The 27,974-nt window shown below is 55.0% G+C and overlaps 2 protein-coding genes across 6 annotated transcripts; one reads left to right on the forward strand and one right to left on the reverse strand.

Annotated features, from left to right (window-relative positions):
• Positions 1–88: 88 nt before the first annotated feature.
• On the forward strand, positions 89–20,756 carry FAM234A (family with sequence similarity 234 member A). Of its 3 annotated transcripts, none has more exons than XM_063344604.1 (12): positions 89–107; positions 6,182–6,490; positions 7,634–7,750; positions 7,956–8,144; positions 12,058–12,188; positions 14,587–14,716; positions 15,144–15,282; positions 15,572–15,712; positions 16,104–16,182; positions 16,606–16,758; positions 17,596–17,698; positions 17,853–20,756. In XM_063344604.1, the coding sequence occupies exons 2-12, from the start codon at positions 6,226–6,228 to the stop codon at positions 18,062–18,064; spliced, it is 1,659 nt and encodes a 552-aa protein (XP_063200674.1). In that variant the 5' UTR covers positions 89–107; positions 6,182–6,225; the 3' UTR covers positions 18,065–20,756. The 3 variants fall into 3 exon arrangements, with proteins under 3 accessions (XP_063200674.1, XP_063200676.1, XP_063200673.1); XM_063344606.1 differs by lacking the exon at positions 89–107 and adding an exon at positions 1,831–6,108; XM_063344603.1 differs by lacking the exon at positions 89–107 and having other exon boundaries at positions 1,831–6,490.
• Positions 20,757–22,063: 1,307 nt separating this feature from the next.
• On the reverse strand, positions 22,064–27,528 carry RGS11 (regulator of G protein signaling 11). Of its 3 annotated transcripts, none has more exons than XM_063343708.1 (17): positions 27,278–27,528; positions 26,313–26,409; positions 25,918–25,968; positions 25,718–25,824; positions 25,556–25,607; positions 25,426–25,484; positions 25,184–25,260; positions 24,982–25,063; positions 24,738–24,806; positions 24,040–24,063; positions 23,893–23,954; positions 23,530–23,643; positions 23,277–23,392; positions 22,915–23,002; positions 22,648–22,786; positions 22,490–22,572; positions 22,064–22,420 (listed from the first exon to the last, which is right to left on the reverse strand). In XM_063343708.1, exons 1-17 carry the CDS (start codon positions 27,335–27,337, stop codon positions 22,294–22,296), a joined length of 1,407 nt encoding a protein of 468 aa, XP_063199778.1. In that variant the 5' UTR covers positions 27,338–27,528; the 3' UTR covers positions 22,064–22,293. The 3 variants fall into 3 exon arrangements, with proteins under 3 accessions (XP_063199778.1, XP_063199777.1, XP_063199779.1); XM_063343707.1 differs by having other exon boundaries at positions 24,040–24,069; XM_063343709.1 differs by having other exon boundaries at positions 24,040–24,069; positions 27,196–27,528.
• Positions 27,529–27,974: the final 446 nt, after the last annotated feature.

Raw genomic sequence — 27,974 nt, forward strand, 5'->3', positions numbered from 1 at the left:
CCCGTCCGCCGCATCGCGCACGCGCGGCGGCAGGGCCGTCGCTTGCGTCGCGGCGTCACTTCCGGCAGGAGGAGGCGGAAGTGGCGGCGGTGGCGGCCGGCGCGGGGGTGAGTGCGGAGCGGGGCGGGGGTCGGGCCTGCCGGTGCCGCCCGGCCGCGGACAGGCCCACCGAGGAAGAGGGGGGAGGCTGGGATGCGGCCCCGGGGAACCGGCGGGCAGGGCTGGGGGTGGGGGGGCGGGCACGGCGAGATCCTGGTCGCCCCCGCGGGTGCGGCCTCCCGGCGCGCCCCGGGATCCTGGGAGGTCTGCGGGTCTCTGCGCTGGCCTGCCCGGCCGGGGAGCAGCGCTGCTCGCATGTGAAAGGCCGCGGCTGCTCAGGGCTCCCTGCTGCACCTGTCCCCGGGGCTGGAGAGGTTTGCTGTCCGTATTCGGCAGCCCAAGAAGTTGTCCCAAAAAAACATATCTAGAAGCCTGGGAAAGAATTTAATCCCTTTGGTAAAAGCCTGGGACTCTGCCGAGGTAGCTTGTTGCTTTAATCCTCCGTTTGATCTGAGCTAGTTTGTCCCGTGTGGTTGGCAGGCTGCGTAGGAGTCCTGGGGAGACGCTTACGCAGCACTTGCAAATGCGGGTCTGTATTTCAGTCGAATAGAAACACGAGAAGCCCCTCGCCTCTGCAGAGCGTGTCACACAGCCTTCAACACTGTTCCTGGAGAGGTTTCAATTCAGGTTTCTCTTTTCCTCAGCAGGCCCCAAGCCTTCTCTGCAGGCATGAATTAGAGCGTTTCTTGCAGAGAGAAAAATGCTTTAATGTATTCAGTTGTGATCCTGTTTCCACCCTTTTTTTCTTACTTTGGAAAGCAAAAGCTTCTTATGTGATTGCTGGAAGTCACAGGCTTCAGCCAGAGGGACCAGCTGCCCTGCGGGGAGGGATGGCTCAGTGTGACTGGAGCCAGCCCTCCCACATCGCGGGGCAGAATTGGGCCCCGTTTGAGGGTCTGCCTGTGGAGGCTGGAAGCTGAGAGACTCCACAAGGTGTTTGCTGTGTGGGTGGAATGGCCTGTGAGTGATCTTTCCTCTGTGTGCATGTGTGTCTAAGAGGGGGAAAGGAAAATTCCTTTTTGGGGGGCGGGAGAAAGGAGGTTTTTCTTGGAGACAGCTGACAAGCACAACGGTGGCTGGAGGACGGCTGTTGTTTCATGCTGCTGTAAACCTCGCTAGGCTGCACAGGAAGGACCTAGTGGGCAGCACAGACTTTGCAACCTGTGGAACAAGTGCTCCGCTTAAAAAATGTACTGTCTTTTTAATAAATCTACGTGAAATGACCACAGCCTCTTCTAGAGGGTTTTCATGCACTGAGATCTCCCCAGAGTGTCCCTGTTGTATTCAATGTCTGGCGGTGCGGAGAAGTCGCCCTGCTTCTGACGCAAGCAGAGGAGCCCTGTGGGTGAGGTGGGGATGTCTCTGACGTGAGAGATTCAAACCACTTGCTAACTACTGCTCCTGTCGGTGAGGGCGACTGGCTTGGATCCAGTGAAACTGTAAGGTCTGGGATGATAAATGGCATACGTTTCTGCTGCTTGGTTGTTATTACTGGCCTAACCTATAATCAGTTCCGCACAGCTTTAATGATGGTCTTCACCTAAGAGAGTTTTGCTCTTCCCATCACTCTCTTGGAAAAAGTACTGGATCGTCTTTTGCTCTTCACTAAACAGGTGGAGTTTCTCTACTTGAACCCCTGACCGTAGTGAAAACTGCCCTGTAAAAAGAGGCCTTTTCTCCTACAAATGACAGATGTATCACATTCTAAGGTGACACTTGGTTGTGCTCTGGAGGAGTTTCTAATTCACTTGCCGTGAATGCTCTGTGGCACATGTTGTGTCTGCATCGGGGGGTTAAAGTGTCATTCAAGAAGAACCCGGTGTTTTGAAGAGACCTGTGTTAACAGAGGCAAAACAGCAAGCGTGAGGGGAGGGGAAAGGATAGCTGTAGCAGCAGAATGTGGGTGTATCTCTGAGCCAGGTGCCTGCATTGTCTTTGGTGTGGTCTGGGTCACAAAATGTGTCCTTGCAAAAGCCGTAGGGATGCGAGCAGGAGCAGAGGTACCCCAGCGTCAGACAGGATGGTCTCGGCGCAGCCAGCCCATGGCTGCGACTTTATATCGACAAAGAGTTATGAGCTGCAGATGATCCAGCAAAAGTGTAAGCTTGTGTACGCAGGGCAGTCTGAGTGTATTTGGAGAGGAAAATCTCCTCATTTAGGGGAAATCTGATGTGTTATTTCCTTGTGGCTGGACCCTGATGTAAGTGGGACTGCAGAAAAGGGAAAAACTGACCTTTTAATGTCTTGATGTTGCAGCAGGTGACTGCCCGATGGGTTCACTGCAGTGCCCTGCCACGCGTCGTATCAAAACTCAACGGTCTCCTCGTGGGAGGCAACCATGAAGGGAACGTTGCATCTTACTCAGAGCAGAATTTGGAAGCTGTTTTGTCATTATTGATTGTGGCTTGGGGCTTCGACAGGTTCTGGCTGACATGAAGGAAAGCTGTAAGGTGCTTAAAACAGAAAAGTACAGAACGAGAACACCCAAATGCTGTGTTTGGGTTCCTAAAATGGCCTGTCAGAATCTGATTTCATCATTCTGTGAAAAATATAAGCGTGTCAAGCATCAAATCTCAGTTATGATATATTGCTAGAAATTTTCCAGGAGGAAGTGGCGCCTGGTGAGATTACAAATGCTATGGTTTGGTGTTTTAGGGGTGGAAAATGAGTTAAAGCTTCCATCACACTGATACATGAAAGGTTTCTGTCACCAGCCTTCGTACATCTGACTGTATGCGGTTCTCTCTGCTTGTCAGGCAGTTCTAGCTGACTGCTAATGATAGTTTGTCTCTTGGATTTGGCTGTGGCTTGGCGCTCACCGCTTGCTGCACAAGTTTCGCTGGTTTGCTTCAGATCAGATCTGTGAATCCGTGCTGTCGCTTTGGGAAAGGAGGAAGGTCAGTGCCCCATGAAGGTGAGTAAAGCTGAGGACTCTGTGTGTTTGTCCTGAATGCAGTGTTGCTGCTGTGGGACAGGAAAGGGTATTCATTCCTCCTTGGCTCTGATGGGGGACTGCTCCTAGCTCATCCTGTTGCTGCGGGTAAGTAGTCTTTAAAGCTCAAGGAGTGATGGAAGCGCGCGCAGCAGCAAACGAAATTGTATAAGATGCAGATCCTAGCGTCACTGCAGCGCTCCCTGGGCTCTGTGGGCTCAGTTCGGCTCTGTTGCGTGCGGTCTCTAGTTATTTCCTTTTCTATAAAGTCTTTCTCCCATGTTTTCTCATGGTGAGAGGCCTCCCATCCCCAAGCAGAGAGCCGGTGCTAGCTATGAGATCTGGTTTGTGCAGCCTGGGTTAATAATGCAGCAGCGCAGGATCCTGTCGCCACCTGTTTCCTTGCAAGGTGCCTGGGTGCATTAAACTTCCCAGTGAATTGTGTCCTCTACCAGCAGGAGACAAAATGCCGGCTTCTAGAGGACAGTAAAATCATCTGAAACGCACACTATCATTTATTGCTTGTCTTCAATTAAACTGATTACCAGACTTCTTTGTTGTTCGGAGCTCAGACCGTTTCGCATGTTGCCAGCATGTACTTTGGCAACTGCGGGCGATGGGATTTCCTGCATTGTTTGAGTCTTTGCCATTGACCTTTGTGGTCCTTGTTCTGGCACTGCCTCTGCTCTGGCAGGGGTGCAAAGGGCATTATTCAAACCCTGAAAGAAAAGAGAAAGAATTGCTTTAAAGGCATTGAGGGCTCTTTGTAATTGGTGTCTCCTAGGGTCATTGCTGCAAAAGAAGGGGAATTGCTGGGGCTGTCAGGATAATTACCACTTTTTTTTATTGTTCTCATCCCGGTCTAGATGACAGTGGTGTGATTTAAAGTGAGTCATAAAAATACGCCTTCCATACAGCATTAAGATGGTGGCCCTCATGGACTGAGGCGGGGACAAGCCTGGTTTTGGTTCTTCTCGGCAAGTCTCGTAGGTGCTGGAAGTTCTCGGCTGTGCCCTGGGGGTTTCCTGGCTCTGCACTGGGGCTGTGGAGGGCTCTGTTGAGGATGCTGGTGGGGTTGTACTGGAGCCCTGTCGCAGCCCGTGCTGTGGACACTGGTTACTGCAGCGTTCGAGAAGATCCACCTCTCCCTGCGGCTGGAGACGGGCATGCTGGAGACACACGAGCCTTGTCGCAAGGGAGGCTGTGTAAGCCATTCCTGCTGCCGTCCCCTTTTGCTGCGGCGGCAGTTGCTCTGCTCCAGTGAACCATTTACTCAGCCGGCGCCTGGAGCCTCGTACCTTCAACCTGCTGAAGGTCGGGTGCTCGGCTGGCTCCAGTAGCAGAGCAGTGCTCGGATCGCCAGCGCGATGGCCAGGTCGGGGGGGGGAAGGCTGAATGCATGGCTCTTCCTTGTCTTCCCCTTTCCATCTGGAGCCTTTCTACCCTTGTCAGGTGCCTGTAGTTGGTCTGGAAACAGACCTCGTGAAGGTCTCATGGAAACGGCCTCGTGGAGGTGTCTCTGGTGTTGCTGGTAGACTGATGTGAAGGGCAAATGAGGTCTTTTGCAGTTAGATCTTTGGAATAAGATACAACTTCTACATTATTGATTTAATCACATTTGCATGGTATTGTGCGGCTCGAATTAAATTGTCTGGAGCGAGATCTTGTACTCGATGTGCTGTTGTAGAGTAAATGCCGGAGTGCTGGTGTTGGAGGGAGTCAGAGCTTCGTAACTCCAGCCTTATAAGTCCAGCAGGCGCTGAAGTTAACTAGGGGGTTGACAGCAGCGTGCCTGGCTGTCCGGCTCGCCCCCTGCCTTGCTGTAGGTCTGTCCCCTCTGTGACTTGTACCCTGAAGAGAAGAAGCCTCCACAGCTCTTCCTGCGGTGGGACAGGGACAACCCAGGGAGGTGAGACCCCCAGTTGAGCCGCAGCTGCCTGAAGGAGCCTGGCCTCCCAAGGGTGACTCTCATCTTGTGTTTCTGTGAACCTGTAAATGAACTTGGGCGTGACACCGGAGACGTAACAAGCCCTGTTGTCGTTGGAGTTGAAAGCCCCAGCTTGCTGCGTTGTGTGCTGGTGCTGAGTTTAAGCTATTTTCTGCTGGGGAAGTAAATTGCTCCAGCGGACAATCCAGGCACATGACTGCCGGGGCACGGTCATGGAAAATTGGCTCGGTTGTCATGTTTATTTGCTCTGATATAACTTTTTATGACACTGTCATGCAGCTTTTTCCAAGGCTACTGGAATGTGTTATTCTTTATTTCTTCCCTTCTGCTATTTTTTTTAAGAAGCATTATCAGAGAAACTATATATAACATTAACTTTTTGTTGTGGTAATGAGTTACAGGCTTCTGTAACCGACTAGGATTTTTTCTTTTTTTCCCTTTTTACAACAAATTAGCACAAACCCCCTCTGTTATTGTAGCTGTAGCTCAAGATTGTGATTTATAGCAGTTGTTAGCTCTTCTTCCATTCTGCTGAAGTCGAATTTGCCTGATTTTAGTCTCAACTTGTGCTGTCTTTTTCCTCTGGGGAGGGGAGTAATCACTCTCTTGCCTTCTGTAGGGCTGAGTTGCTAAACTTACCAGGTGGTTTCTCATCTGAGAAGGTGTAGAATAACTTTGGTTTGTTCCCGTACAGAATATGCTGGTGTTTGTTTCTCTGTCGCCCTCCTGGCTGAGCTCAAGTGCTCATTACAGTAGGGAACAGCCTTATGTTGGGATATAAAGGTCACGAGTGTTTCCTTTCACCTCTCCAGCCAGGAGTCAGACTGACATACGCGAGAGGTGGCAAGAAGTCTTTGCAGCAAAAAAGAAGCTTTTGGCGTATTTTTTTGCGAGGGAAACCTACAGCCCAGTCAGTCCATTCAGTGTAGATCCCATAGCCGCCTTTATCTGTGTCTAGCAGAGCTGATTTCCTCCTCTGAAGAAGAAATAGTGCTATTCCTGCATCCCAGGGTCTCTCCCCGGTGCTCCATGTGGGAGACCTCCAGTACCAACGGCGCGTTGTATCCAGCTGTGTGACAATACACTGATTTGCTCACCTGCCATTAAACATTTCCAGCCTGAATATCAGGTAGTAACAGAATATTTTGTCATTTTTTTATGTACTCCAAAATCTATTTTAACTGCTTTTTACATTGTTGCAGGTGAAAGGGGAGAAGGGGGTCTGAATACTGATGAATGAGCTGCAATGGATAACAAAGACTCGGAAGCTGAGATCCACCCACTGAAGACTGAGGATGTAAAAGCTCAAGAGAACCATGAAAACTCTGTGGAGAGAAGAATTGTCAGCAAGCAGTCGTCGCGACTGTCTCGGCTGTCCCGGTGGCGCACTGCCGCCTTCTTCATCTCGTTATTTCTGTGTCTGATAATTGTGTTTGCTTTCTCCTTTATCATTCCTTGCCCAGAGAGGCCAGTTTCAGAAAGAACGTGGTTCCGAAACTACGACAACGCAGGTGAGCTTGCTGTAGCAGAACAAACACTTGCCAACAGTCCTTTTCCTTTATGTGCTTTCCTTTATGTGTTCCCTTATCCCTTATGTAAAAAATTATTCCTAATTTGAATTGTGGACCTCTACCTAAGCGCGATCTGGAGCCAAGCTCGCAGGGATGCTGCCCTTGGGAGCAAGATCTGTGAATACCTGACCTGGATAAGCAGTGGCCTGTCATAATTGGAGTTGCCTTCCAGGAGGTGTTTACAGGAACTAATGGAGAAATTAGATGCTGCTCTAAAGCACTAACAAGGTAGCACGCTGGCTTCATTTGGAAAAAAAAAAAAAAAAAAGAACAAGGAGAGGGGTATCTGGGAGTAAATCTTTGTTGAAGTTTGGGCTGTAAAATGTTCCCTTGAAGTTTGAGCTGAGGTTTGGGGACAATTAAGCATTCTCCCTCTGTTAACTTTTCCCTCTCCCTCTGCTGACTTTTCTCCGTGGCTCACAGGAAAGGAAGAAGAGGAATTGCATCCTGTTGGTTTTGTTTTTTTTTTATAAATTGCACAAATTTATAGTTGCTTTAGTCGGCTTTTTAGCCTGGGTACTGCTCCCTGGTGGCTCAGCATTCGCTTCTATGAAAGCTTTTCTTTATTCTCCTGCGCAGTGGGTGTGTGCTGGTTGTGCTATAAATGCTGAGATAGTGCTCACCAATGGGGACGGAGCTTTGTGTGGTAGTGCAGAAATCCCAGGTTCTGCTACTTGGAGCTGAAGAAGGCTGCTTTTAGCTGAGAGTGAGAAAGATGGAATCTCTGGGGCTGAGTTTTATGGGTTTTGTTTGTTGGTGGATTGTTTTTTTTTTCATGTTTCGGGAACAGCAAGCTCACACCAAGACCAAAGTTTGTTCTTTGTTGATTCTGGCTGCTTGGCTTTAAAAAAAGACAAATCCTCTGGGGAATAGCAAATTTAAAAAATCCTTTGGCACTAACTTCCAGTCCTCAGTACTCGTGTAGATGGCTTTTTTTACTACAAAAGCCAATTTGTCCTGAAGTTACAGTGTCCGAGAGAGAGGCAGTGAGTAGGTCTCTAGGAATTTGTGTTTTGCTCCAGCTAGCTCTGCTGCTGGTGGAGGCAATCCTCACCAGCGCCTGCCTTGTCATCTCTTTTGCAGTGGCCTTCCCGTTTCTCGCTATTGAAGATGTGAATGAAGACAAAGTGCAAGATGTCGTCTTTGCTTTCAAAGCTAGCAACGGCAGCGTCAGCTTCAACAGATCCTGTTTGGATGAAGGTAGCTGATTCAGAAAGAGAAAACCTTGTAGTGAAAGGGCTGTTATTTCTCTTTTAGTTCTAATTAGCGAGGCTGCGGTGAGTCTGGGAGGGAAAACCAAGTTAACTGGGTGGTGAGAGGAACTGGGTGAGTCCCAGCTCTGGGGTGGTGCGAAGCGGCGAAGGCAGGTGTAGGTAGAGCTCCGTCTGATATCTTTTCTCTTCAGGTCTGCCTTCTCCATGTGCCTTCGTCGCTGCCGTGTCTGGCACGAACGGCAGAGCGCTCTGGGAGAGGCCTGCTGCTGAGGAGGTGGAGTGGATGCAGTGTGGCATCGAGCAGCTCGGCGGGGCTGAGGCCCCGGGTTGCCTGGTGGTGGGGAAGCCCGTGTCCCTTACGGCGGTTGATCTGCGGACGGGTGAGTGGGGAGCACGGCACTGCTGCCATACAGGGGACAATGCTACTCGCTTTCCTCACCTGGTGACCTTCAGACCTTGGAGGCTGGGGACGTCAGTGTGACATGACTTGCTGGTACACGAACAGTGGTCACAGGGTATTTATTATCTTGAAAACTTTGCCAGAGCCATTCGCTGGGTCGTTGAGAAGCCTCTGTTCTCTCAGCCTGTCTGTTCCAAAGGCTGGGCCCTGGTGTGGTGGTTTGCGTGAGCCACTGTGTTAGAAGAACAACTTTTCAACAGCTTTTGAAACCGGAAGAGCAGTCACTAGCTGTGAATGTTACTTTATATTCTCAGGGGTTGGACACAAACCCGCAGTGTTTCTTAGTTGTTTGTGTGTGAGTGCTAGGAGTGCCTGCAGTGGCAAGAGGAGCGGGAGTTTTAGGCATTTATGATTTTAAAGTCATTAAGGAGAGCACTTAGGATAAGTACTCACGAGTTTCAGTAGCCCAGGATTTTGCCTGGTTCCTCTGGAAAACTGCCTTCATTTCAGAACCTAGAGATGGAGAAATTCATCATCATCTTGCCTAACGCGGGGTGAGGTTAAGTAGTGCCTGTACCTCTGTAGGACCATCTGTTGCACCCTGAACCTTCCTTGCTGATGAAGCCTGACATACATTTCCATTTTGGGGGTCACTGTTTCAAAGGTTCTAAACAATGCATGTTCTCCCTTGGAAACATACCTAGGATCTCGTGCTCTGTATCTAGGACTGAACCCCTCACACCCTATTTTCCAGAAACTGGGAGAGAGAAATAGCAAGAAGTGTAGCTCTAAGGAATCTGAGAAAAATCTAGTGTAATTTTTGATTTCCAGTGTAGATGGAAATGTAGACGTACACAGAGCTGGAACACTTCTGTGCCAACTGAGATACCTTAACACCGTTTCCTCATCAATAGGCTTTAGCACAGGATATTTACAGACTATTAATGAAGTACTTGCCTTTAGGTCAAAGTGTAGAAAAGTGGCTGCTGAGCCAAAGGCATGTAACTAAAGACAGCCATAAAGAAATGGCACAAGTATGGAGAGAAGAAACCAGGCTAAGCCACAGGTCACAGCGATGATATGGTATGGAAACATTCCATTGATAAAATAAGATCAAGGGATGAAAAATTGCTTCAGGTAGAGAACTGAGTAACCCAGAAGTTGATATATTTGATAGCTTTTTGCGATTAAGTCAGTTAAAAGGGGTTTCTTACTGTAGTTGTCTGTTACTGGGGGTTAGGAGGGTAGATCGGAATAAATTGTATTTAAATAGGCCACATGTATTTAAAGTGGCAAAGTCTGACTTACATCACATTGTGCTAAAAACAGTAGTCAGAACAATCTTTAGCTGTTAATGATTCATGGTGGTGGAGGATTGGTGAGATTCCAGGGCTCTGGGGCTGCCTGGCCTCTGCCTGTAGGAAGATTGAAGAAGAGATAGGCAGATTATCTTCTGAAAGCGTCTGATGTGGTTTTGATCTTTAAATGCTGATAAACTTAGTGCTTGTCTATAATTTGAGTTGTGTTAAATCTTGCTTTCTTCACTGCCAGAATAAGTGACCTGAGCAAACAAGAAGGAAAGTGTAGGATTGCGTGCTTCTGTTTGTGTGGGACATCTGACATTCCTGCATGTTTATTTTACAAGCAAACTGGGACACAAGAGCTTAAGATTAGCGGTTCCAGGTCAAAGCAAAAGTCTACGTAGCTTCGTATTCCATCTCTGCCAGGGCCAGAAGCCGTGTCTGAGGGAAGAGGACAGGAGTAAGTGTTTTGTTACACCTTTTCTCTTTGCCTTATCCTCCAGGATAAGGCGTTCTGGCCTCCTAAGGGATATGGCAGAAAGGGGATCACAATGCTCAGATGTATGAAATTGCTTCCGTGCAAGAAATCACTAAATAAACCAGAAGTCCAGCCTGGAGATTGTGCGACAGGGAGAAATGAGTCTATAAAATTATGAGTGATAAGTGGAAGTACAGGGAACGATGGTTTTCTGTCGCAGTTCCTCATTGCTCTGTGGTTCTTTTTGTCAAGCGGTAGGTTCAGAAAAAGCGAAAGGGGATAATTCTTCACATCCACCATATGGTCGATGTCAGGACCTTATAAGTGTTTAGTAAACAAGTGGGCAAAGGCATGGGAGAGGGGTCTAACACTGCTGGGTAGGAAAAACCTGCCTTTATCTCAGATAGCTTGTGAGGTGCAGAGCGGGAGAGCAGTCTCTGCACATGTGTCTGGACCTCATCCAGCCTGAAGCCAGCAATCCTGCTTCGTGTCCTCTGCAGCCGCTTGAAGCGAGAGCTGAACTCTAGTCATCTAAATTCTAATTTTATTATTCCTTCCGGACCAAAAAAAAAAACCCCAACCCTTTCGCCCAGGTTAGATTTGCTGTCCAGGCACTTGTCTAATTTCCATCCTGGCTTCTGTTGCTGTTCTTCTGCTGTGACCGTGGGCTCCGAGGAGGCGTCATAGCTCTCTAGACCTTGGTCAGGATGGTCCCATCTCCTGCTGACGGAGCAGGATGGGACTGGATTCACAGTTTGTGCTGTTTGGGGCTTGTGTTAGAGCATGAAAGCTCTAGTCCTTTGTGCTGAATCCATCTCACTGTTACCTGTCTCAATTATTAAGTCAGACTGCTCTTTTAAGAGAGTGAGATGCTTCCTCCAAAACTATATTCCCTGTCTTAACCAGCAAAGAATGGAGCCTTTTATATTGAAATGTGAATTTCATCAGCCCGGTCTTACTGTTGTAGCTTTGGACTGTGCTGAAGCCAGGATATAGTTATTTAAAACTTAAGTTCTCTCCTTCCTTTGCCTGCTTGTTTTTTTTGGGGGGGGTAAAATTCTTTGCTTTCCCATGATTTCCTAAGGACAGTCTTCTACTTCGTATCTGTTGTCATAGTAACAAATCCAAGTATTTTTTGCAGTGTTTCAGTGAAAGCTTTGGACGAATCCTACTGGAAATACAGCCTGCCTTAAATTATTGCAGACAGCAGTCAGGTAGTAATTCCTTGGCCTTCAGTACAGCTGGCAAAGAACAGATGATTATTTTGCATTCCTGAAATGATAATTGCTGTCTGTGATACTGTTTAAAGGGGAGGGTACGCATTTCCCCTCTGAGCACCTAGTTAGTCACATAAGTCCGCCTTAAAAAGAACCTCCCCCAGCAGTCTCCCCCCCTACATCAAATTCCACTGCAAATTCCACTGGACAGTGACTGGGAAGTGGCCAGCAGCCCTGGGCAGAGCGTACTGAGTGGAGACACTCAATTGGCCTGGAGCTGATGAAGAGAAACCCACCCCACACACATACTGTTTTTATAAAAACCAAAGCTTTCCTACCTCTATTTACAAACAAGTTTGAAAGCGCTCTGCGTGCGCTTCAAACACGGGAGAGGTGGGACGCGAACTGAGTTGCGGCCGGTCTCGTCAGCGTGGAACATCTGCAGGAGGCAAGTTGCAGCAAAAAAAGGGCTTTTTCGGTAGTCGCTGCAACTCCGTGGTCAGAATTCAGCTGTTTTATGGTCTTAAAACGTCAGCACAGGTTTAACTACAGACCAGCAAGGTTTTAGATCACAAAAAAAGGATTCTCCGTGCCATGCTGGGAAGCTGCTTAACCTACAACATGAGAAAAACAAGCTGCTCTTTGTGCCCTGGAAGTTTGTGTGCGTTTGTGCAGACAGCTAGAGTTACTTTCCAATACCGGTCAAAACTGGGGATACTGGGACTCATTTGAAATGCCATGAAGTACCCCATGATGAGCATGTGGTGCTGATGGGCTGTAAATGTCTGGCTACTGCCAAGTACTTCGAGGAGCAGGGGCATTAAAAGCCGTTCAACCTGAAGTGTGTTTCAGTGGATGTTTCCCAATATTTAGTGAATGTTTCCCAATGTTTTCTAGGGGAGGTTCGGTGGAGACAGTCCAGTGACTTTGGGGCTAATTATACTGTGCTGCCTCCCGTGTCAGTGATTCCAGACCTGGATAGTGACGGAGTTCAGGACCTGATAATCTTTATTGCTACAGGAGATAAGGTATGTCACTCTGAAACTGTGATAAACCCCGTGGCTGGACCACAGGGCATGGCAGGAATGTTCTTTATTTCCATCTTGTAGTCAAAGAGGAAGTGTCTCTGGTATCTGTGGGTTTGGGGTAGGTTCTCTCAAAACTGGGGTCTACTCCCAAATCAATGCAAACGTTTTATGGGTTTTTTTTTTAAAAAAAAAAAAAAGGAAAGAAAAAAGCTGGCCAGGAATCCCTCCCCCTTTTCAGTCTGCGCCCCTCGCTGCCTGTTCCTGCGCTGTGTGTGGAGGGAGCCCAGGCCAGATGAGCTTGCAGTTTTCTGGGACTCTGCTCAGAGAAGTGGAAGTGAACAAACCCTGACGGGTTTGGCTCTTAGAGCAAAACACAGCTGACAGCCAGCGCTTTCGTACCGCCGCTGCCCTTTTCTGATAGCTTTCGTCTCTCTGCCTGTGGTCTGCTTTGCATGGCTCTCTTCCTGGCGTCACTGCGCTGGTTAATTCTGGCTTGGGTTCATTTAGTGAAATAGCTGCTGTTTCTAGAGGGGGAAAGTCATGGAGCTAAAACTGTTTTTATACTAAAAATCCGCACACGTGATTGAGTGGTACAGCATCATCTACACGCGCAGTCTGTCCTGTTTAAAGCATAGAGGAGTTACGGTTCCCCCCAGGTCTGATGGGAGGGGTGGGAGCCCCGTGTCCTCGTTGTACCAGAGCACTCCATAAGCAAATAGGGTTTTGCTGTCCCAGGGATTGTTGTTGCCAGAGTCATCAGAAATCCTATCCTCTCCGACTCCTACGTTTCTCTTCTGTTTTCTTTCCTCCCTGCTTTTGCTATCCCAGTTATCTGAAGACTCCTTTTTTTTTTTTTTTTTTCCTAATCTTAGGCGGCCAAGAAATGTTTGAGTGTAGTCTCTGTTCTGCAAGACTGCCTTTTGATTTGTTTTCCATTTAACCTCTCTAGCTATCTTGGTATGAAATCCCTTCCTCCCTCTGGACTTGGCGAGCACTCTGTCAACTTCAGTAAAAGTATGTTCTTTTTTGAGAAATCACGCAAAATGTAGGGAGCTTGAGTGGAGCTCTGCAGCTTGGAAAAAGGCAGTCTCGTTGGAAGGGAGATACAGAACTTAAGTAGATTAGCTTTGTAGCTAACAAGGTGATGAAGTTGAACGTCACGTTATACTGCTGTTCCCTGAAATGGCAGAGCTTTGAGCCGTCTGTGGGGAAGGGTCTGTGTGCAGGAGGTTTGGGTGGCAGCTTTTTCGGAGAGTCTTATTGACCCCTACCTGCTGCAGGCTTCGGCACAAATACATCTGGGGAAAATATGACGTTTTTCAGGATATATCGCCTGTAGCAGTGCGTAGAGGTATTAAGCAATGCAGTGAGTAAGGTGGTGTGAATTCTCACTGGCTGCATGAATACCTTTGGCTGTTACTGTCCCGGGGCAGCTGCTGAACCAGTGCTTGGGAGTCAAGGTGAAGCTGACGCACAAGAGCTGGTATGTGTCTCCTCCCAGTGAGGGAGGCTGGGAACAGCTGGTGGATGTGTTGCTCTCCCTCTCCAGCTGTGTTCTTCATTCTCCACAGCAAACTCTATCCCTTAGTCACCTGCCAGACTCTCAAGATTCACTTCAAGAGCAGCAGATTTCCTTCTCTTTCCCAGTCTCTCCCTTCCCAGGAAGAGGGAAGGGTTCCTGCCTGACTCAGCATCTCTGATGGATGCTGTTTCTCTCGGTCTGACGTTTCTCTTTTCCCTAGTGTGCATTGCTCTCCCCAGGCCACGACTGTTGCCAGACATTTGAATCTGGTCCTGATTTTAGCCTTTATTCTCCTGGGTGAAAAGTTTTTAGTGGATTCTGTTACCCCGCAGAAAGAATATAAAGAAACCTGTCAGCCCTTTTATCCCCTTGGACCTGTGTCAGCCTTAGAAGGAGTAGATTAGGGCATTTAAAATATTTAGCAGGGCTACTGTGTGAAGCCAAGTTTCCCCTGTGTCCATATGCTGCTTTGCTTCTGCCTTTAGGTCCCGTCCATCATTGTCACTGCTCAGTAGGCTTGAATCGATCTTCACCGTCCTTAGCAGAGCTGGGGCTTGCTGTTTGGCGGTCCCAGCCTGCAGGGGAGGTGGTTGGCAGAGACAGTAAAATCTGGGGGCAGGAGATTTTATTTTATTTTATTCCCAATGCTGGAAGTGGTTTTCAAACTTGCAAAAGTGTTCACAGCAGAGGGATCGTCTAATTCCTGCCCACACCTCCAAAACCAGGGGGAGACTTTTCATCCGAGCCTTTGCTGTTCCCATTCAGCTGCTGTTCAGTACCGGCTGCTCAGAACGTTGAGTTGGAGCAGTAACAATGCGATGCAGCTTCAACCTGTTATGTTTTGGTTTTGTTTTTTTTAATCCCTTCCCTGTGTAGATTAAGACCTTCATCCATTCAGGAAAAAATGGCAATCAGATTGGCTCCACTGAAAGCCTGAGCGTGGATGGGAAAGCTCGTTATGTCAGGCTGAACCTGGACTCCTCCTCCTACTTCCTTTTCTATACAGGTACAGTTCTGTTGGTGAATTCAGTCTGATAAAGTGATTATAACTGTGAAATCAGGTTTACTAAACAGTTGTCTGAAAGAGTGCTTTGCATTCTTAAAAGCTATGTCGTGCTTTCACCTAGCGAAAGAGCAATTCAAGGCCAAGAGAAGGGGGGTTTGTTACATGCTGTAGTAATTTTATTTGAAAAACGCTGAGAATGTAAGGTTCAAGTAGTCATTTATAGCAAATGATTACTGTGGAGCACTTGGATTATGAACAGATAAGATGTTAAAAGCATTCAAAAGCAGGCTTGAGTCTCAAAATACCACTACAACTCTATGATGCAAGCCCTAAAAATATAGTTCATCTGCCAGATCTGGAAAATCATAGAGTTCAGAGCAAGGGCAGGGTAACTTATCTCCCTCATTCTTGCTTTTTTTCTGTACAGAAAACTCTCTCTACGCGTATTCCCTGAAAGATCTCTACAGTGCAGCAACTGGGATGGAAATTAAGCTTCCCAAACTTGAGCGAGATCCTCAGTGGGAGAAGAACATTGACCACCTTACGCACCGCTTATCCCTTCTCAGGTGTGAGACTACGTCTTGCTTGCTGGTGGATCGGAGGGTACCGGTGTTCCTGACAGGGCAGCCTGTTGTGGCTTTGTCCTTCCCTGGCTACTTGCTTTTGGACTTGGAGCACATCCCAAGCTCAGGGAGAGGGCTGGTGTTGATGGTCTGGTGAGGGTTTCACAGGAAAGGAGGGAAAGCAGGCTGGGGTTTGCTGTTGGCATTTACCGCGCAGGGAAAAAACCCCAAACCCCACAATAAAACCATCCACAGTCTAGAAAAGTGTAATCGTTCCTCTGTCCTTGTTCAGCTCTGGAGACATTCGTTACCTGGCAAAAATTCCTGGGCAGTCACGGGAGAACATCTTGGTTGTAAACTCAGAGATGGCTACGCTGATCAATGCACAAAATCTTCAGACTTTGTGGACCCTCAATGTGTCCCGTGTTGTGAGGTAATGTCACCGATGTGGGTTGGATGAGGCATTTCCAGGCTCCCAACAGCAGTGGTGTCCTGGCAGATGCTGGGTTTTTTTAATCATTTGAAACATAAAAGCCTGCTCTGTGGTTGTTTCTGGATCATGCTTATTGTATTATGTGTCCTCTGCTAGCAAATGTCTGGAGCCACTTCAAAACGGAGGAGCCCAAAGCTTTGTTTCCGTGCCTGCGATATGGCTGTCTTAAGCCTGGGCTCGGAGCTGGGAGTGGTACCAGGCTAAAATAACACAGCAGTCGGGTCTCTTACTGGGAGAGTTACTGGGAGGACAGAGGCTGCTCTGAAAGAACAAGGTATGCCCAAGCCATCAGGGTGTGTTATGATCTGTCCGTTCTCTTTCTGTCCCTTAGTGAGCCGCTGCTTGGTTACTACAAACCTGATGTTCTTGGCATTGTCCTTGAGAGTGAAATTGGACCCAACAGAAAGAAGGTTTGAACGCTCTTCCTTTGAACTTCCCTTTTCTCTGCGTGTCTCGGCTCAAGCAGGCATTGAGTCAAGGGCAGCTTTTGGGATGTGTTCCCTCTGGCTGATTTTAGGAAGCTTTAGGCTGGGAAAGGATCTCTTTCAACAGGTTATTGAAGCCAGCTCAGGCACTTTAATTCTCTTCTCAGCAAGAGGCTTCAGTGACAGAGCTTTGAACCACTTGAAATAGCTGCAAAACTTGTGACTTTAATGTGGCCCGCCCAAGGTCTCACAGCTCTGTGATGCTCAGCTTCAAGTATTTCCTCATCTTTCCATGTGTCAGATACTTGTTCCTGTAGACAGTGTGGGGTAGAGACAGCGGACTTGACTTCTCTCTCGTGCCTTGTTAGAGCTCTTTGCTATGAGTTCCTTTCCTTTCTTCCCTGCTAGGTTATGATCGTTGAGAGCGGGTCTGGAGCAGTCCAGTGGGACCTGAAGCTGAACTCACAAGCGGAGAGCCCTGGGCCAGCCACGCTTTCTACTGCTGATCACCGCTCCGCCTTCCTCATCTGGGGTGAATACCAGGCGGCAGGAAACGAAACGGTGAGCAGTGCTGCTGAATGGTTGCTGTTCTCCAGACTTTGGGCCAGAATTGGGTGGAGCTACCCCTTTTTCCCCGGCGTTCACATTCGCGTCTCTATGCCACAGCCTCCTCCACTGAGCGTGGGGTTGCTGAAGGCAGAAGCAGGCAGACCTCTGCATGTGATCTGCATCCTCATGATGTCCATAGCAATGTCCCCGCTGGCAGCTGGTGGTGGCACCAAGAGCTTTTGTCATCCTCAGCCTGGCTAAGTAGAGAAAAGAAACTTGAGTGGCTCTATGGACAAAGTCACTGGGTTGCCCAGAGCCTGCCTAGGTGTGGTACTGGAGGTGAGGCGAGAGGGTGCCTCTGAAGTTGCTGCTGTCCTGCGGCAGTACTGCACGCAGTGGTCTCCCATGGCCACGTGAATGTCCTCGCTCTGCACCAAGGCAGTCTCTGGCAGCCTTGATGCGCAGCTCAGCTGCGTAACGGAGCCCTCCGGGGCAGTGGCTGACAGCGTTAGTGACAGGTTGTGTCTTGGAGGATGCCTGAGCACCGGCTGAGCTTCCTGTGCTTTCCTCGCTAACTCTACCAGCCCTAAGGCAAAAATCTGTCTCCTGCCTGTGGCAGCCAGGCCTGCTGTTTGCAGGAAGGTTGGGGTGGGGAGGAGAGCACCAAACAGTAAGCAAAATCCCAACGCTTAGCACTAGTGGCATCAGACAGGATGAGTTGGGCAGACACGGACAACTGTCTGACTGGATGTATTCTGTCGAGCATGAGGAATAGCTGAGCCTGGTGTTGGCATTGTCTCTGGGATAATGTGTGAGTCCGTGTCCTGATAGTTGTGCTGTTGGTTGCAGAGATCCAGAGCTCCTCTCCAGAAGCTGTATCTTTTCCATCCTTCCTACACTAACGTCCTGTTGGAGCTCCGCAATAGCACAGACCAAATAATTGCATTCAATGGTAAGTCTTCTCCTTCCAGCCCTCCAGCAAGGAGGCGCAGGAGGACACTGGCCTTCTGGTACCTCCTGGACTCTGGGTGCGCGGTGTTGGGTCTGGTGGCCAGTCTGAACGCAGAGACCTTAGGCTGGGCTTTTCCCTCTGCTCTGCGTTACAGCCGCACTGTTCGAGCGGAGCCGTCATGCCTGCTACGTGCTGTTGAGGGGGCCTCAACCCAGCGAGGAGCCAGGGCCGGTGTCTCTGATGAAGCGTAAGCTGAAGGAGGATGTCTCTGAGGGCAGGGTGATCTGGCTGAGCCAGGTGGCAGTGGACAGCGAGCAGTACGTGCGGGACCGCCTCTACAGGATGCGATTCCACAGCCGAGCGTGAGCTTGCCGAGGGAGGGGGAGAGGCTGCCCTGGCCCAGGCGTCTCCGAGCTGCCTCTCCTCCGCAGCCGTGCTCTTAGCAAACCCAGATCACGAATTCAAACGGGAAGCTGCCTTTCTCGATCTGCAAACCAAAGCGTGGCTGGCGGGGAAGCCACCCCCAGTGTCTGGGGACGCCCAGGCTGTGGGGGCAGCTGCCGATACGTCTGTCCTCAGAGCTGATGGGACTTCAGTGCCTGACCACCACTGAAGTGGCGTCAGCTCGGGGAAGAGGGCTTTCCCCTCGATCCTTCTGTGCCCGCAGAACTGCGCTGACTCAGCCCGTGTCTGGAGGAAAACACATGCTTGCTGGGGACGCCGGGGTTGATTATTTCTTGGGTGCTTGCGTGAGAAGTGGAGCTTCGATGTGTGGTGTTGGGTTTCCTTTCTGAGTCAGCTCTCCTGGCTGCGGGAGAGGTGCTTGGCTGCAAGTTGATTTGCAATCGCCCTCTCCTGGATTTTGGGCCCCTGCTTGGGTAGTCGTGGGGTGTGTGTAGTGACAGACGCCAGCCATGGCTGACGGTGTGGCTAGGTGTCACCCAGGCCAGCAAAGCGCAGGTTAAAGTGTCATTCTACTTAGAAAATGGCCTTTTCTCCCAAAACAGCTCCATTTGCCCCCTCTCCTGTCACCTGTGTCTGTCTCCTCTGCTGCTTCCTTTCCAGCCAGGCTGCGCGGTGTTGGTGACACAGAAAGGGAGCTGGTCTCCCCCCTGGTTGATGCATCAACGTTCCTCCCTGTCCCCGATCCGATGATAGGTGATAGGGAAACCACACTAAGTCCAGGCTGGCTGGTCCCTGCCGGTACGGACACCACCTCTCCTACTGGTTTTGAGGTGCCAGGGGATCTAGGACATTTTTTCAGAGTAGAATTGCACTTGAACCTTGTCTGGGAGCTGGGCTTGCTGCTTTGGGGAGCCCTGTGTGTGACTGGCAATGCCAACTTTCCTGCAAATACTCTTTTCAGCCTTGCAGCTGCTGAGGAGCCTTCTCCAAGCCCTGTCCCCTCTGCCAGGAGGTGGGCAGGCTGTAGGACAGGCACGAGCCGCTCAGGGTGACAATATGAGCTGTTTCTGCCGCACAGCTCTGGAGAGAGCTCTAGCCTCCCTCCCTGCCCTCGGAATTGATGCTGGGTGAGGATCTTCGGGTGCTGTTCTCTCTCTCCAGCCTGGTAGCCCGAGGGAACGGGACAGGTTGCTGTGTGAAGATGATGTCTCCCCTGGAGACTTCTGTAGCATGATGTGTACGCCCCGTTCCTCGGTGGGCACCAGCACGGAGCATAGAAACGAGGTGCAAAGCCTGGAAAACGATTTAAATTGGCTGCTCAGTCCGTCCTGAGAGCCACAGTGCCCACACCAGCCACACGGAAACGGGAGCCCTGTCCGGATGCTGCTGGGTGTCCCTCTGACCGGTGAGAGGAAGGTGGACAAGAAAACACACGCCCTAAAAATAACCTCTCTCCGGTTTTGCGGTGCCGGAGGGCATTTGGCTATTGCCTCCCTCCCTCGCTTAGTCTCAGATCGGGGGTGTGTGTGTGTGTAGAAATACTGTGGGATGAGAAACTTTTGCCAGGTTGTGTAGGGTCGAGCATCTTGTGGTGAGTGCTGAGCTTTAACCTGCTGCAGGGCAAATCCTGGCTCCGGCAGCCGCTTTCACCCAGGCTCATGGCGGGAGCTTCAGCTCTCCTGGTCTTGCAGAAAAAATGAGCTGGAGCATCACTCGTCTGCCTGGATGCTGGCCCGGTAGTTGCCTAAAGGGTGCCCTGGCTCCCTCTGCCCCATGACCTGTAGCTCGGGCGGTCAGGGGGGCTGTGTCAGATGAGTGCTGCTGGTGGAGGCCAGTCCTGAGGTGTCCGGGCAGTGCAGGAAGCTGGGGATGCTCCCGGGAGAGCACCCCACACCCTGCAAAGCACCCCGGACTCAAAATGGTGGGTTTCCTCTTCTGTTCCTCTCTTTCCAGGCTGTTTTCTGAGTGAGTCTGGGGGTGCAGGGAGACTCTCCTCGCTTAAGTCACCGATAAAAGACCTCGAGCCCGGCAGCCTTTGCCAGTGCCGCAGCACCGGGGTGGCAAGGGCTGGGGCAGAGCCGGCAGCGGGAGCCCCAGGCTCCCGTGCTCGTCCCGTCTGTGTGTTGGATGCGGATTGTATCCCACTGAAATTCCTTGGGCAGGGAGCAAGGTGCCCGGGCTGTATTCTCACCGCCATCACAGCATCTCAGCTCTCACTCAGTCCCTACCCAGACCCGACCTTTCCCATAGGCACACTGAATGTTCCTCCAGGAGAGCTGGATTTTCAGCTTTGACGGGGGCTTTTCTGGCTTTAAGTTGTCCATTAACGTTTCCAGATACTTTGGGAACGCAGATTTCCCTCTGGCAGCTCAATTAAATGCATCAGTGCCAAACCAGCACCTTCTTAACAAAACAAGTCCTTTTTCCCAGCTTATTTCCCTGTGTAATTGGTTTTTTGCAGTATTTAATGAATGACTTTGTGCCTTGATTCAATAACTCAGATGGGTGATGATGGCATATATCACTGTGTTATGTATTAGTGTGTTTTTTAACACTAAGACTGTTTGGTTTGGTTCTTTAACTTATTGCAAATTGTGCCCTACAGGACTTGGTCTAACCGGAATGGTTTCAATAAATCCTCTTTTGCATTGTTTGTAAACGGTGCCCTGCTTTTGTTGTCGCAGCTGAGGTGACGCAAGACTCCCAGGATCTTTTTTTTTTTTTTTTTTTTTTTTGGCAGCCCTTTGCATGACTTCCCAAAGGCAGAAACCTCCCTTTTGGGGAAGGATCCAGGTGTCCTGGCGGTGCTTTGATGGCTGAGCTGGCCGCGGCTCTGCCCCGGGGTGCTGCCTGCTGCCCTGTCCCGCTGCAGATGGAGCGGGAGAAGGGAGCGTGCGGATGGAGGCTGGAGTTAGATAACCCAGCGGGGCCAACCCGCCTCTGCCCACCCCCCCGCCGGGGGCTCCGTGACCTGGTTTTACACCCCGGATTCCTGCTGCAGTCCATCAGCATGAAAATCTCACTCCAGGGCTTGGATTTGGATCAAGCCGGAGGGAGCCGCGTGGCAGGCGCTGTCTCCTGGAGCGCTGGGACCATCTGTCGCTGGCCGGTGGCTGCCAGCGCCGAGGTCCCAAGCTCCATCCTCTGACCGAGGCTCCCGCAGCTTCCCCTGCACCGAAGCCCCTCTCTCTCTGCCCTCTGCTCCGTGCCAGGGGTCCCGAGCTCTGCGGCAAGGAAGGACGCTGCTGGTCCCGAGCATCCCAAGCATCCCTGCCGTTTGTTGGCTGGGATGCTGGCTGGCACCACTTGGTCGTTGGTGGGCTGGGGACATCCCCATCCTGTGCGTGTCCCCGGGTGCGTGCAGGGTGGGCTGGGAGCCGAGGCTGGGCGCTGGGCAGGCAGCAGCCCCCCTCTCCTTTATATAACCCCCGGCGTTAATCCCCCACAGCTGGGGCTCGGCTCCGGGGAAGGGAATAATCCCGCCGCCAGATCCTTGGCCTCTGCTCAGATTAACGGGCCGTGGGCAGGAAGAGCGGCTCAGCTGCCAGCCCCCGGGGCTCTCACAGCCTGGCTTTGTGGCCGGGGGCACCACTGGCCCCTGAAAAAAAGGCCTTTTTGTCCCCCCCCGGGGGCTGTACGAGGGCACATCAGTGGCTGCCGGGGGCTGAGTGCCCCAAGTGCCACTGGGCCGTGCCAGGAGGGCAGCTGGGGCTGGATTTTTGCCCCTCTGAGCAAGCAGAGTCGTGGGTGGGTGGTGGGACACTCTGAGTGTGCGTGCCTGGGGAGGTGGGGGGGGTGTGTGTGCACCCTTGTGGGTGCTGCGGTCATGGGAGGAGGTGGGACAGGACACCATCCAGCCCTGAGGGGTGGCCACCACCATGTGCCACCCTGCAGCCACCTCCCTGGTCCCCAAAAACCACAGGAGCCCCAGCCTTTCCCCACGGGGGCTTTATTGTCGTGTGCCCGGGGGGGACAGGAGTAGGGGGTGACCCAGCACCAGGCCGGCTGGGTGTGGGCTCCCCCCCACCCCAAGGGAGAGGAGGGTGTGGGGATGTGAGCGAGGGCTGCAGCGGGGCCAGCCTGGCCCCGGGGCTGCTGCGGGGGCGTCATATGGCTTCTCTCCTTCAGTGCTACTGCTGGCCAGGGCGTGCTGGGCAGGGGGCTCCCATGTTGGTGGGGGTCCGGGGTCCTCAGCTCTCCTCCTCGGGGACGGGGGCAGCCGCGGGGACCCTGCTCCTCTCCTCAGCGTCGCCCGCCGGCAGGAGCAGGGCCGGGCTGGGGCTGGAGTGCCGCTGCTTGCGCATGAAGGGGAAGACCCTGTGGGCAGAGAGGGGTGAGCGCCGGCAGGGACCACCCCAAACCTGGGGGTCCTGCCCCTGCTCTCACCTCTTCTTGGTCTCCGGGGGGATGATGGCCTCGGCCAGGAGGTTCCTGTAGAGCTCCGACTTGAGGAACCGCGGGTAGGAGTCCTGGGCGAGCAGAGGCGTCATGGCTCCTGCCCGACCCTGCCCTGCCCTGCCCAGCCCACCCCTGCCCTCGCCCACCTTCTTCATCAGCATGTAGATGTGCATCTGGGCATCGTCCATCACGTAGCGGTGGGGTGTCTTGATGCCTTCCAGCGTCCGCTCCATGGTCTTGCTGTCGATGTTCACCCAGCGCGTGGCTCCGGGGGCCAGGAACTGCCTGGGAGTCGCAGCCGGTGGCGAGTGCCCAGCCCCGCAGCGGGACGTAGCACCGTGATGGCCTGGGCCCCCCCCCAAAACCCTGACCCGCCCCCCTCTGCCACCAGCCCTCACCCTGCTGGCACTCACTGGTAGATGGAGTCCACGATCTCGGTGATGCGGGACTGCTCCCCGTAGCGCAGCTCCTCACATGCCTCCCAGAAGCTCAGGTTCTCGGCTGGGGAGGGGGACATGGCGTTGAGGATGGGGACATAGCCCCTCCAGGCCACCACAGCTGGGCCCCTGACCCAGCCAACCGTGGGGCCAAACCTCCTGGGAGGGAGGCAGCTGGTGCGATGTGGGGTGGTGGGTCCAGGGATGCTGGGACGTGGCAGTGGGTCAGGAGATGCTGGGATGTGGTGGTGGGTTTGGTGTTGCTGGGACATGGTGGTGGGTCTGGGTGTGCGGGGATGGGAGGACGGGTTTGGGGGCGCAGGGATGGGACCGCTCACCGCTGAACTCCTTCTTGAGGAAGTCGAGGAGTTGCGCCCGGCCCAAGGGGTCGGTGAGGAGCTCGCTGAAGTTGAACCCCCAGCGCTCCACACGCAGCTTCGTGGGGATCGGCACCCTGTGGGCGGCACCAGTGTCGGGGGAGCAGCCCAGGGCTGCCTGCATGGCCCCATCCCCTCCATTGCACCCCGGGTACTGGGGGGAGAGGTGGGAGGGGGCCTGGGTGCTGCTGGCAGACCCTGTGCGGATGCTTACGTGGGGGCATTCATGGTCCAGTACGTGGTGTCGTCCGTGATCCAGGGGTTGCTGGGCAGGCAGCCGGACATGATGGGGTCGTGGGGCACGTACTGCTCGTTGAACTTGATGTACCTGCCAGGAGCGGCGGCTGGAGGCGGTCAAGGCCACCATCCCACTGCTGCCACCGGCCCCAGCCATCACAGGGACATGGTGGGGACATGCTCGTGCTCTGCGATGACCACGGAGCCTCGGCTCTGCTCCCCACCGAGGGCGACGGCAGCGCGGGTGCTGCGCTGCCAGCAGCCGGCTGCAGGGACACGGGTGCCCCCATCACCCCGATGGGGACCCTGCCCACGGCCAGGGCAGCCACCGGCCACTCACCCCTCGAGGCAGATGGAGGACTTCACCCTGGTCCTGGCCATGGCCTTCCTGCAGTACTCGATCTGTGGCCGGGCACATGGGGAGTGATGACGGGGTGCCCGGCAGCCCGTGCCCCTGGGAGCCGCCCCCGCCCCTCGCCCCGCTCACCTCCCGCTTGTAGTAATCCATGTTCTTGGTCTGCAAGAGAGGCACGGGGCCGGGTGAGGGCATGGCAGGGCCAGGACATCGTGCCCACCAGCCCTGCCATCGTCACCTCGGGCAAGGACCCATGCATCCAGACCCCCTCTCCCCACCCCGGCACCCCATGGCCCATCCCCATGGCCTCCAGCCTCATCCCCCTCCTGGCTCAGCCCGCGCAGCCTGTGGGGTGAGCCCCGGCATCCACCACCCCACCAGCGTGGCCCCGTCCCTGGGTTAGCGACACTTACGTGGGCAGAGGACACGGCACACGGCGCAGAGAAGAGAAAGTGGGTGGTTAGTGAGGATGGGCTGGGGGGGCGGAATGGGACACAGACTGGGGCAGAGTTAGTGGGGTCATGACACGGGGAAGGGTCTGGCGGCGGCTGCGGGCACCCCGGGCTGCCAGGGCACCCGGCAGCACGGCCGCCCCACGGGGATTAGGGGTGGTGGGTGCACAAGGACCCCCAGCTCAGCTGGGGGTTGGGGGGGCAGGCTGGACACAGATATGTTAGCAGAGCTGGGGCTTCCCCCCCCAAAAAAAAATATGGGCACAGCCTGTGGGGGTGGCTGGGCACCCACCAGGGCATCCCAGCACACGGGGGTGGCTGTGCCCTGTGCCCGCTGGCAGCCCCGGGGGGTGCCGTCTCCCCCCCCCCCCCACTCACCAGCTGGACGCGGGTGGTGTGGCGGTTCCTGCGCTCGGGCCCCTGCTCCAGCACGTTGGGGGCTCCTGGCTGCAACGACAGCACCGTGCCGGGGGCTGGCGGGACCCTCCGGCGACCCCCCCGGCCCCGTTCACCGCGCCGGGGCCACGCGCGGTGCCACCACCCCGATGCTCCCTGCCAGCCCAGGGCTGCACCCGCAGCCTGGCACCCCCTTGTGCCCCCCCCCACCCCATCCCATCCTCACCGGGGGCCGGTTGACGAGCCAGTACGCCTGCTCCTGGCAGTCGATGACGATGCGGTCGCCCTTCCGCCGCTGCTTGGCCGCCCTGCCCGTGTAAAGGCAGTGGGGTGGCGCTGGCACCCTGCCTGCCCCTGCACCCAGGGGTGCTCCCTCCAGCCCCGGTGGCTCCCCGCGGGGGGGGCGGCGGGGCCGTGCACGCACTCACCGCAGCTGCTCCCGCGCCTGCATCACCACGAAGTCCCACGTGTGGTTGATCCGCTTGTGCAGGAGGTTGTAGTTGTCCTGGGGAGAGGCAGCGGCAGTGTCACCTCCCGAGGTGCAGCGTGACACCCTTCCCCTCGCCTGGTGCCGCGGCCCGTCACCGCTCCGGCACAGGGCGAGCCCAGACTCCTGGGTGCGCTGAGACCCAACCCAGCTCATCACAGGTGTGAGGAGGGCACCACTCACCTTCTCGTGCTCGATCAGGTCGCCCTGCTTGCGGATGTTCTTCTTGGCCAGGTAAATGGCTGCAAGAGGAGTGGCGGCACCTCAGGGGGAGCCAGGAAGGGGCTGCAGCCAGTGGCACGGTGGCACCTACCGTAGTCCAGCTCCGTGGCCGGCCACTTGGTGCTGGTCCAGAAATAGGGGGTCTGCGGGGGCAGGGGGGAGAGGCTGAGGCACAGTGCCGTGGGGTGCCACGGTGCCGGGCCGGGGGGGCCCCGAGGCTGTGGGGGTGCCCGTGCTGCTGGCAGGGCCGTACCTGGAATCGGTATGGCGACTCGTCCGCCCGCAGCACCAGGCTGCGGGGGTCTTTGAGGGGGTAGATGTAGCCGTGCTTCACGATGAGGTTGCCGAGGTGCAGCGACTCTGGGGGAGCGGGAATGGGGGGGCTGCATGGCGGCTCAGCAGCCCTGGACACCCCAGCCCCGCGGTGCCACTCGCCTGCTCCGGGGCACTCACCCTCCTCGGAGATGCCGTACTTCTGGATGAGCCACTCCACGATGTCATTCCCTGGGGACCGAGGCAACGTTAGTGGGGTTTGATGGGGTCCCCCAAACCGGGCACAGGGAGGTTGCCGGGATGGGGCGCCCTGGCACGGCACGGCGGGTGCTGAGGGGGTCACGCAGGGTGACGGGGGCCCTGCCAAGGACGTGCTGGGCCGCCTGCCCCAGCAAGCGCCCGCCCTGCTCAGCCGATGCATAATTGATCCCAGCTGCAGCGCGGAGCACCGGCGGGTGCGGGGAGGCGAGTGGCGCGGGGGGCCACCACGCTGGGTGGTGGGTGCAGCGCCGGGGACACCCCAGGGAGCACCCGCACACCTCCCTCACCCCTCCGTGCACCTCGCGGGGACCCACCTGTCATGGCGTGGGGGATGACGGTGATGAGCAGGCGCTGGTTCCTCATCTTGATGCCCATGTCGGGGTCCTGCATGCTGACAATCATCCGCTCCATCTGCCGGGCAAGCACCGGCCACGCTCAGCCCCCCAGCCCAGGGGCACTGAGCACAGCCTGGCACCCCCCCCCCTGGACCTGGAGCACCCTGTGCCCGGCCTGGGGACAACCTGGCACCCCACAGCTGGCCCTGGGTCACCCTGTGCCCATTCTGGGGACAGCCTGGCCACCCTTGCTCCGACCCAGGGCACCCTGTGCCCACTCTGGGGACAGCCTGGTGCCCCACAGCCAGACCTGGGTCACCCTGTAGCTGTTCTGGGGACAGCCTGGCCACCGCTGCCCTGACCCAGGGCACCCTGTGCTCACTCTGGGGACAGCCTGGTGCCCTGCAGCCAGACCTGGGGCACCCAGCAGCCAGGGGAGCGTGCGATGCTGGAGGTGCGGGCACCCAGCCTCCGGGCATCCCTGGGCCGGGAACCGCCGGTTTTGGGGACCGAGCTCTGCGGGGGCTGTAGCATCCTCCGGGCTGGGGCTGACCCTGCGGCTGCGGGGCGCTGCCCGTGGGTGTCCCCGCCTGGGGCGGTGCCCAGGGCCCCGCGGCGGGGCCGGGGCCGGGGTGGTGCCCGCTGTCCCGCGGTGCAGGAGACAGTGCTGGTACTCGGCCCCCGGCCATCCCGACGCCCGGTCCCCGATGCCCGCCGTGCCCGGTGCGGTGCCGGTGCCCGGTCCCCGCCATGCCCTGTCCCCACGGTGCCGGTGCCCGATCCCCGCGGTGCGAGCGCCCGGTCCCCGTGGTACCCGGTCCCCGTGGTACCCGGTCCCCACGGTACCCGGTCCCCACGGTACCCGGTCCCCACGGTGCGCGGTGCGGTGTCCGGCGCGGTGCCCGCTCCCCGTGGGGCCGGTGCCGGGGCCGGTGCCGTCTCACCTTGCGCAGACAGGGCATCTGGAGGCGGGGGTGCCGGCCGCGGGGGCCGCCGATGGTCATCGCGGGTGCGCGCCCCGCTCCGCGCCGCCCGGCCCCGCCCCGCCCCTGCCACGCCCGGCCCCGCCCCCGGCCCCGCCCCGCCTCGCGCCAACCCCCCCGCACCCGCCGCCGTCGGCGCCGGGCTCCCCGACGGGCACCCCGGGGCCGGGACCGTCCCCCGCTTCCGACGACGGGACCCCCCGGACCGTCCCGCCGGGACCCGGTCCCCCGCACCGCCCGGGGCCGCCGCTCTGCCGGCCGCGTCGGGGCGGGGGGTGCCCGGTCTGAGCCGGTGGGCTGCCGGGTGTAGGCGCGGGAAACGCTGTGGCTGTTGGAAGGGCTGTGCGGGCAGGGTGCGGGCAGGGTGCGGGCAGGGTGCCGGCAATACAGGCAGGGCACGGGCAGGGTGCGGGCAGTGCGAGGGGAAGCGCGGGCAGCGCTCCCAGGGTGGGTGCAGCATGCGGGGGGTGCAGGCAGGGTGCGGGCAGCGCACTGAGGGTGCAGGCAGGGTGCTGTGGGGTGCAGGCAGCACATTCAGGGCACAGGCAGGGTGCGGCCAGTGCACTGAGGGTGCAGGCAGGGTGCTTTCAGGATGCAGGCAGGGTGCAGGCAGTGCTTTGAGGGTACAGGCAGGATGCTTGCGGGGTGCAGGCAGCGC

This window comes from Chroicocephalus ridibundus, chromosome 8 (genome assembly GCF_963924245.1).
Source record: "Chroicocephalus ridibundus chromosome 8, bChrRid1.1, whole genome shotgun sequence".
In the NCBI taxonomy this organism is placed as follows: domain Eukaryota; kingdom Metazoa; phylum Chordata; class Aves; order Charadriiformes; family Laridae; genus Chroicocephalus; species Chroicocephalus ridibundus.

Coding starts and splice junctions, on each gene's coding strand:
- FAM234A (XM_063344604.1), top strand. CDS start 6,226: ATGGATAACAAAGACTCGGAAGCTGAGATCCACCCACTGAAGACTGAG. Junction 12,189..14,586: donor TTATTGCTACAGGAGATAAG/GTATGTCACTCT, acceptor TTCCCTGTGTAG/ATTAAGACCTTCATCCATTC. Junction 16,183..16,605: donor TTGGACCCAACAGAAAGAAG/GTTTGAACGCTC, acceptor CTTCCCTGCTAG/GTTATGATCGTTGAGAGCGG.
- RGS11 (XM_063343707.1), bottom strand. CDS start 27,337: ATGACCATCGGCGGCCCCCGCGGCCGGCACCCCCGCCTCCAGATGCCC. Junction 23,393..23,529: donor TGGACCATGAATGCCCCCAC/GTAAGCATCCGC, acceptor TGCCGCCCACAG/GGTGCCGATCCCCACGAAGC. Junction 22,787..22,914: donor ATCGTGGACTCCATCTACCA/GTGAGTGCCAGC, acceptor TGCGACTCCCAG/GCAGTTCCTGGCCCCCGGAG.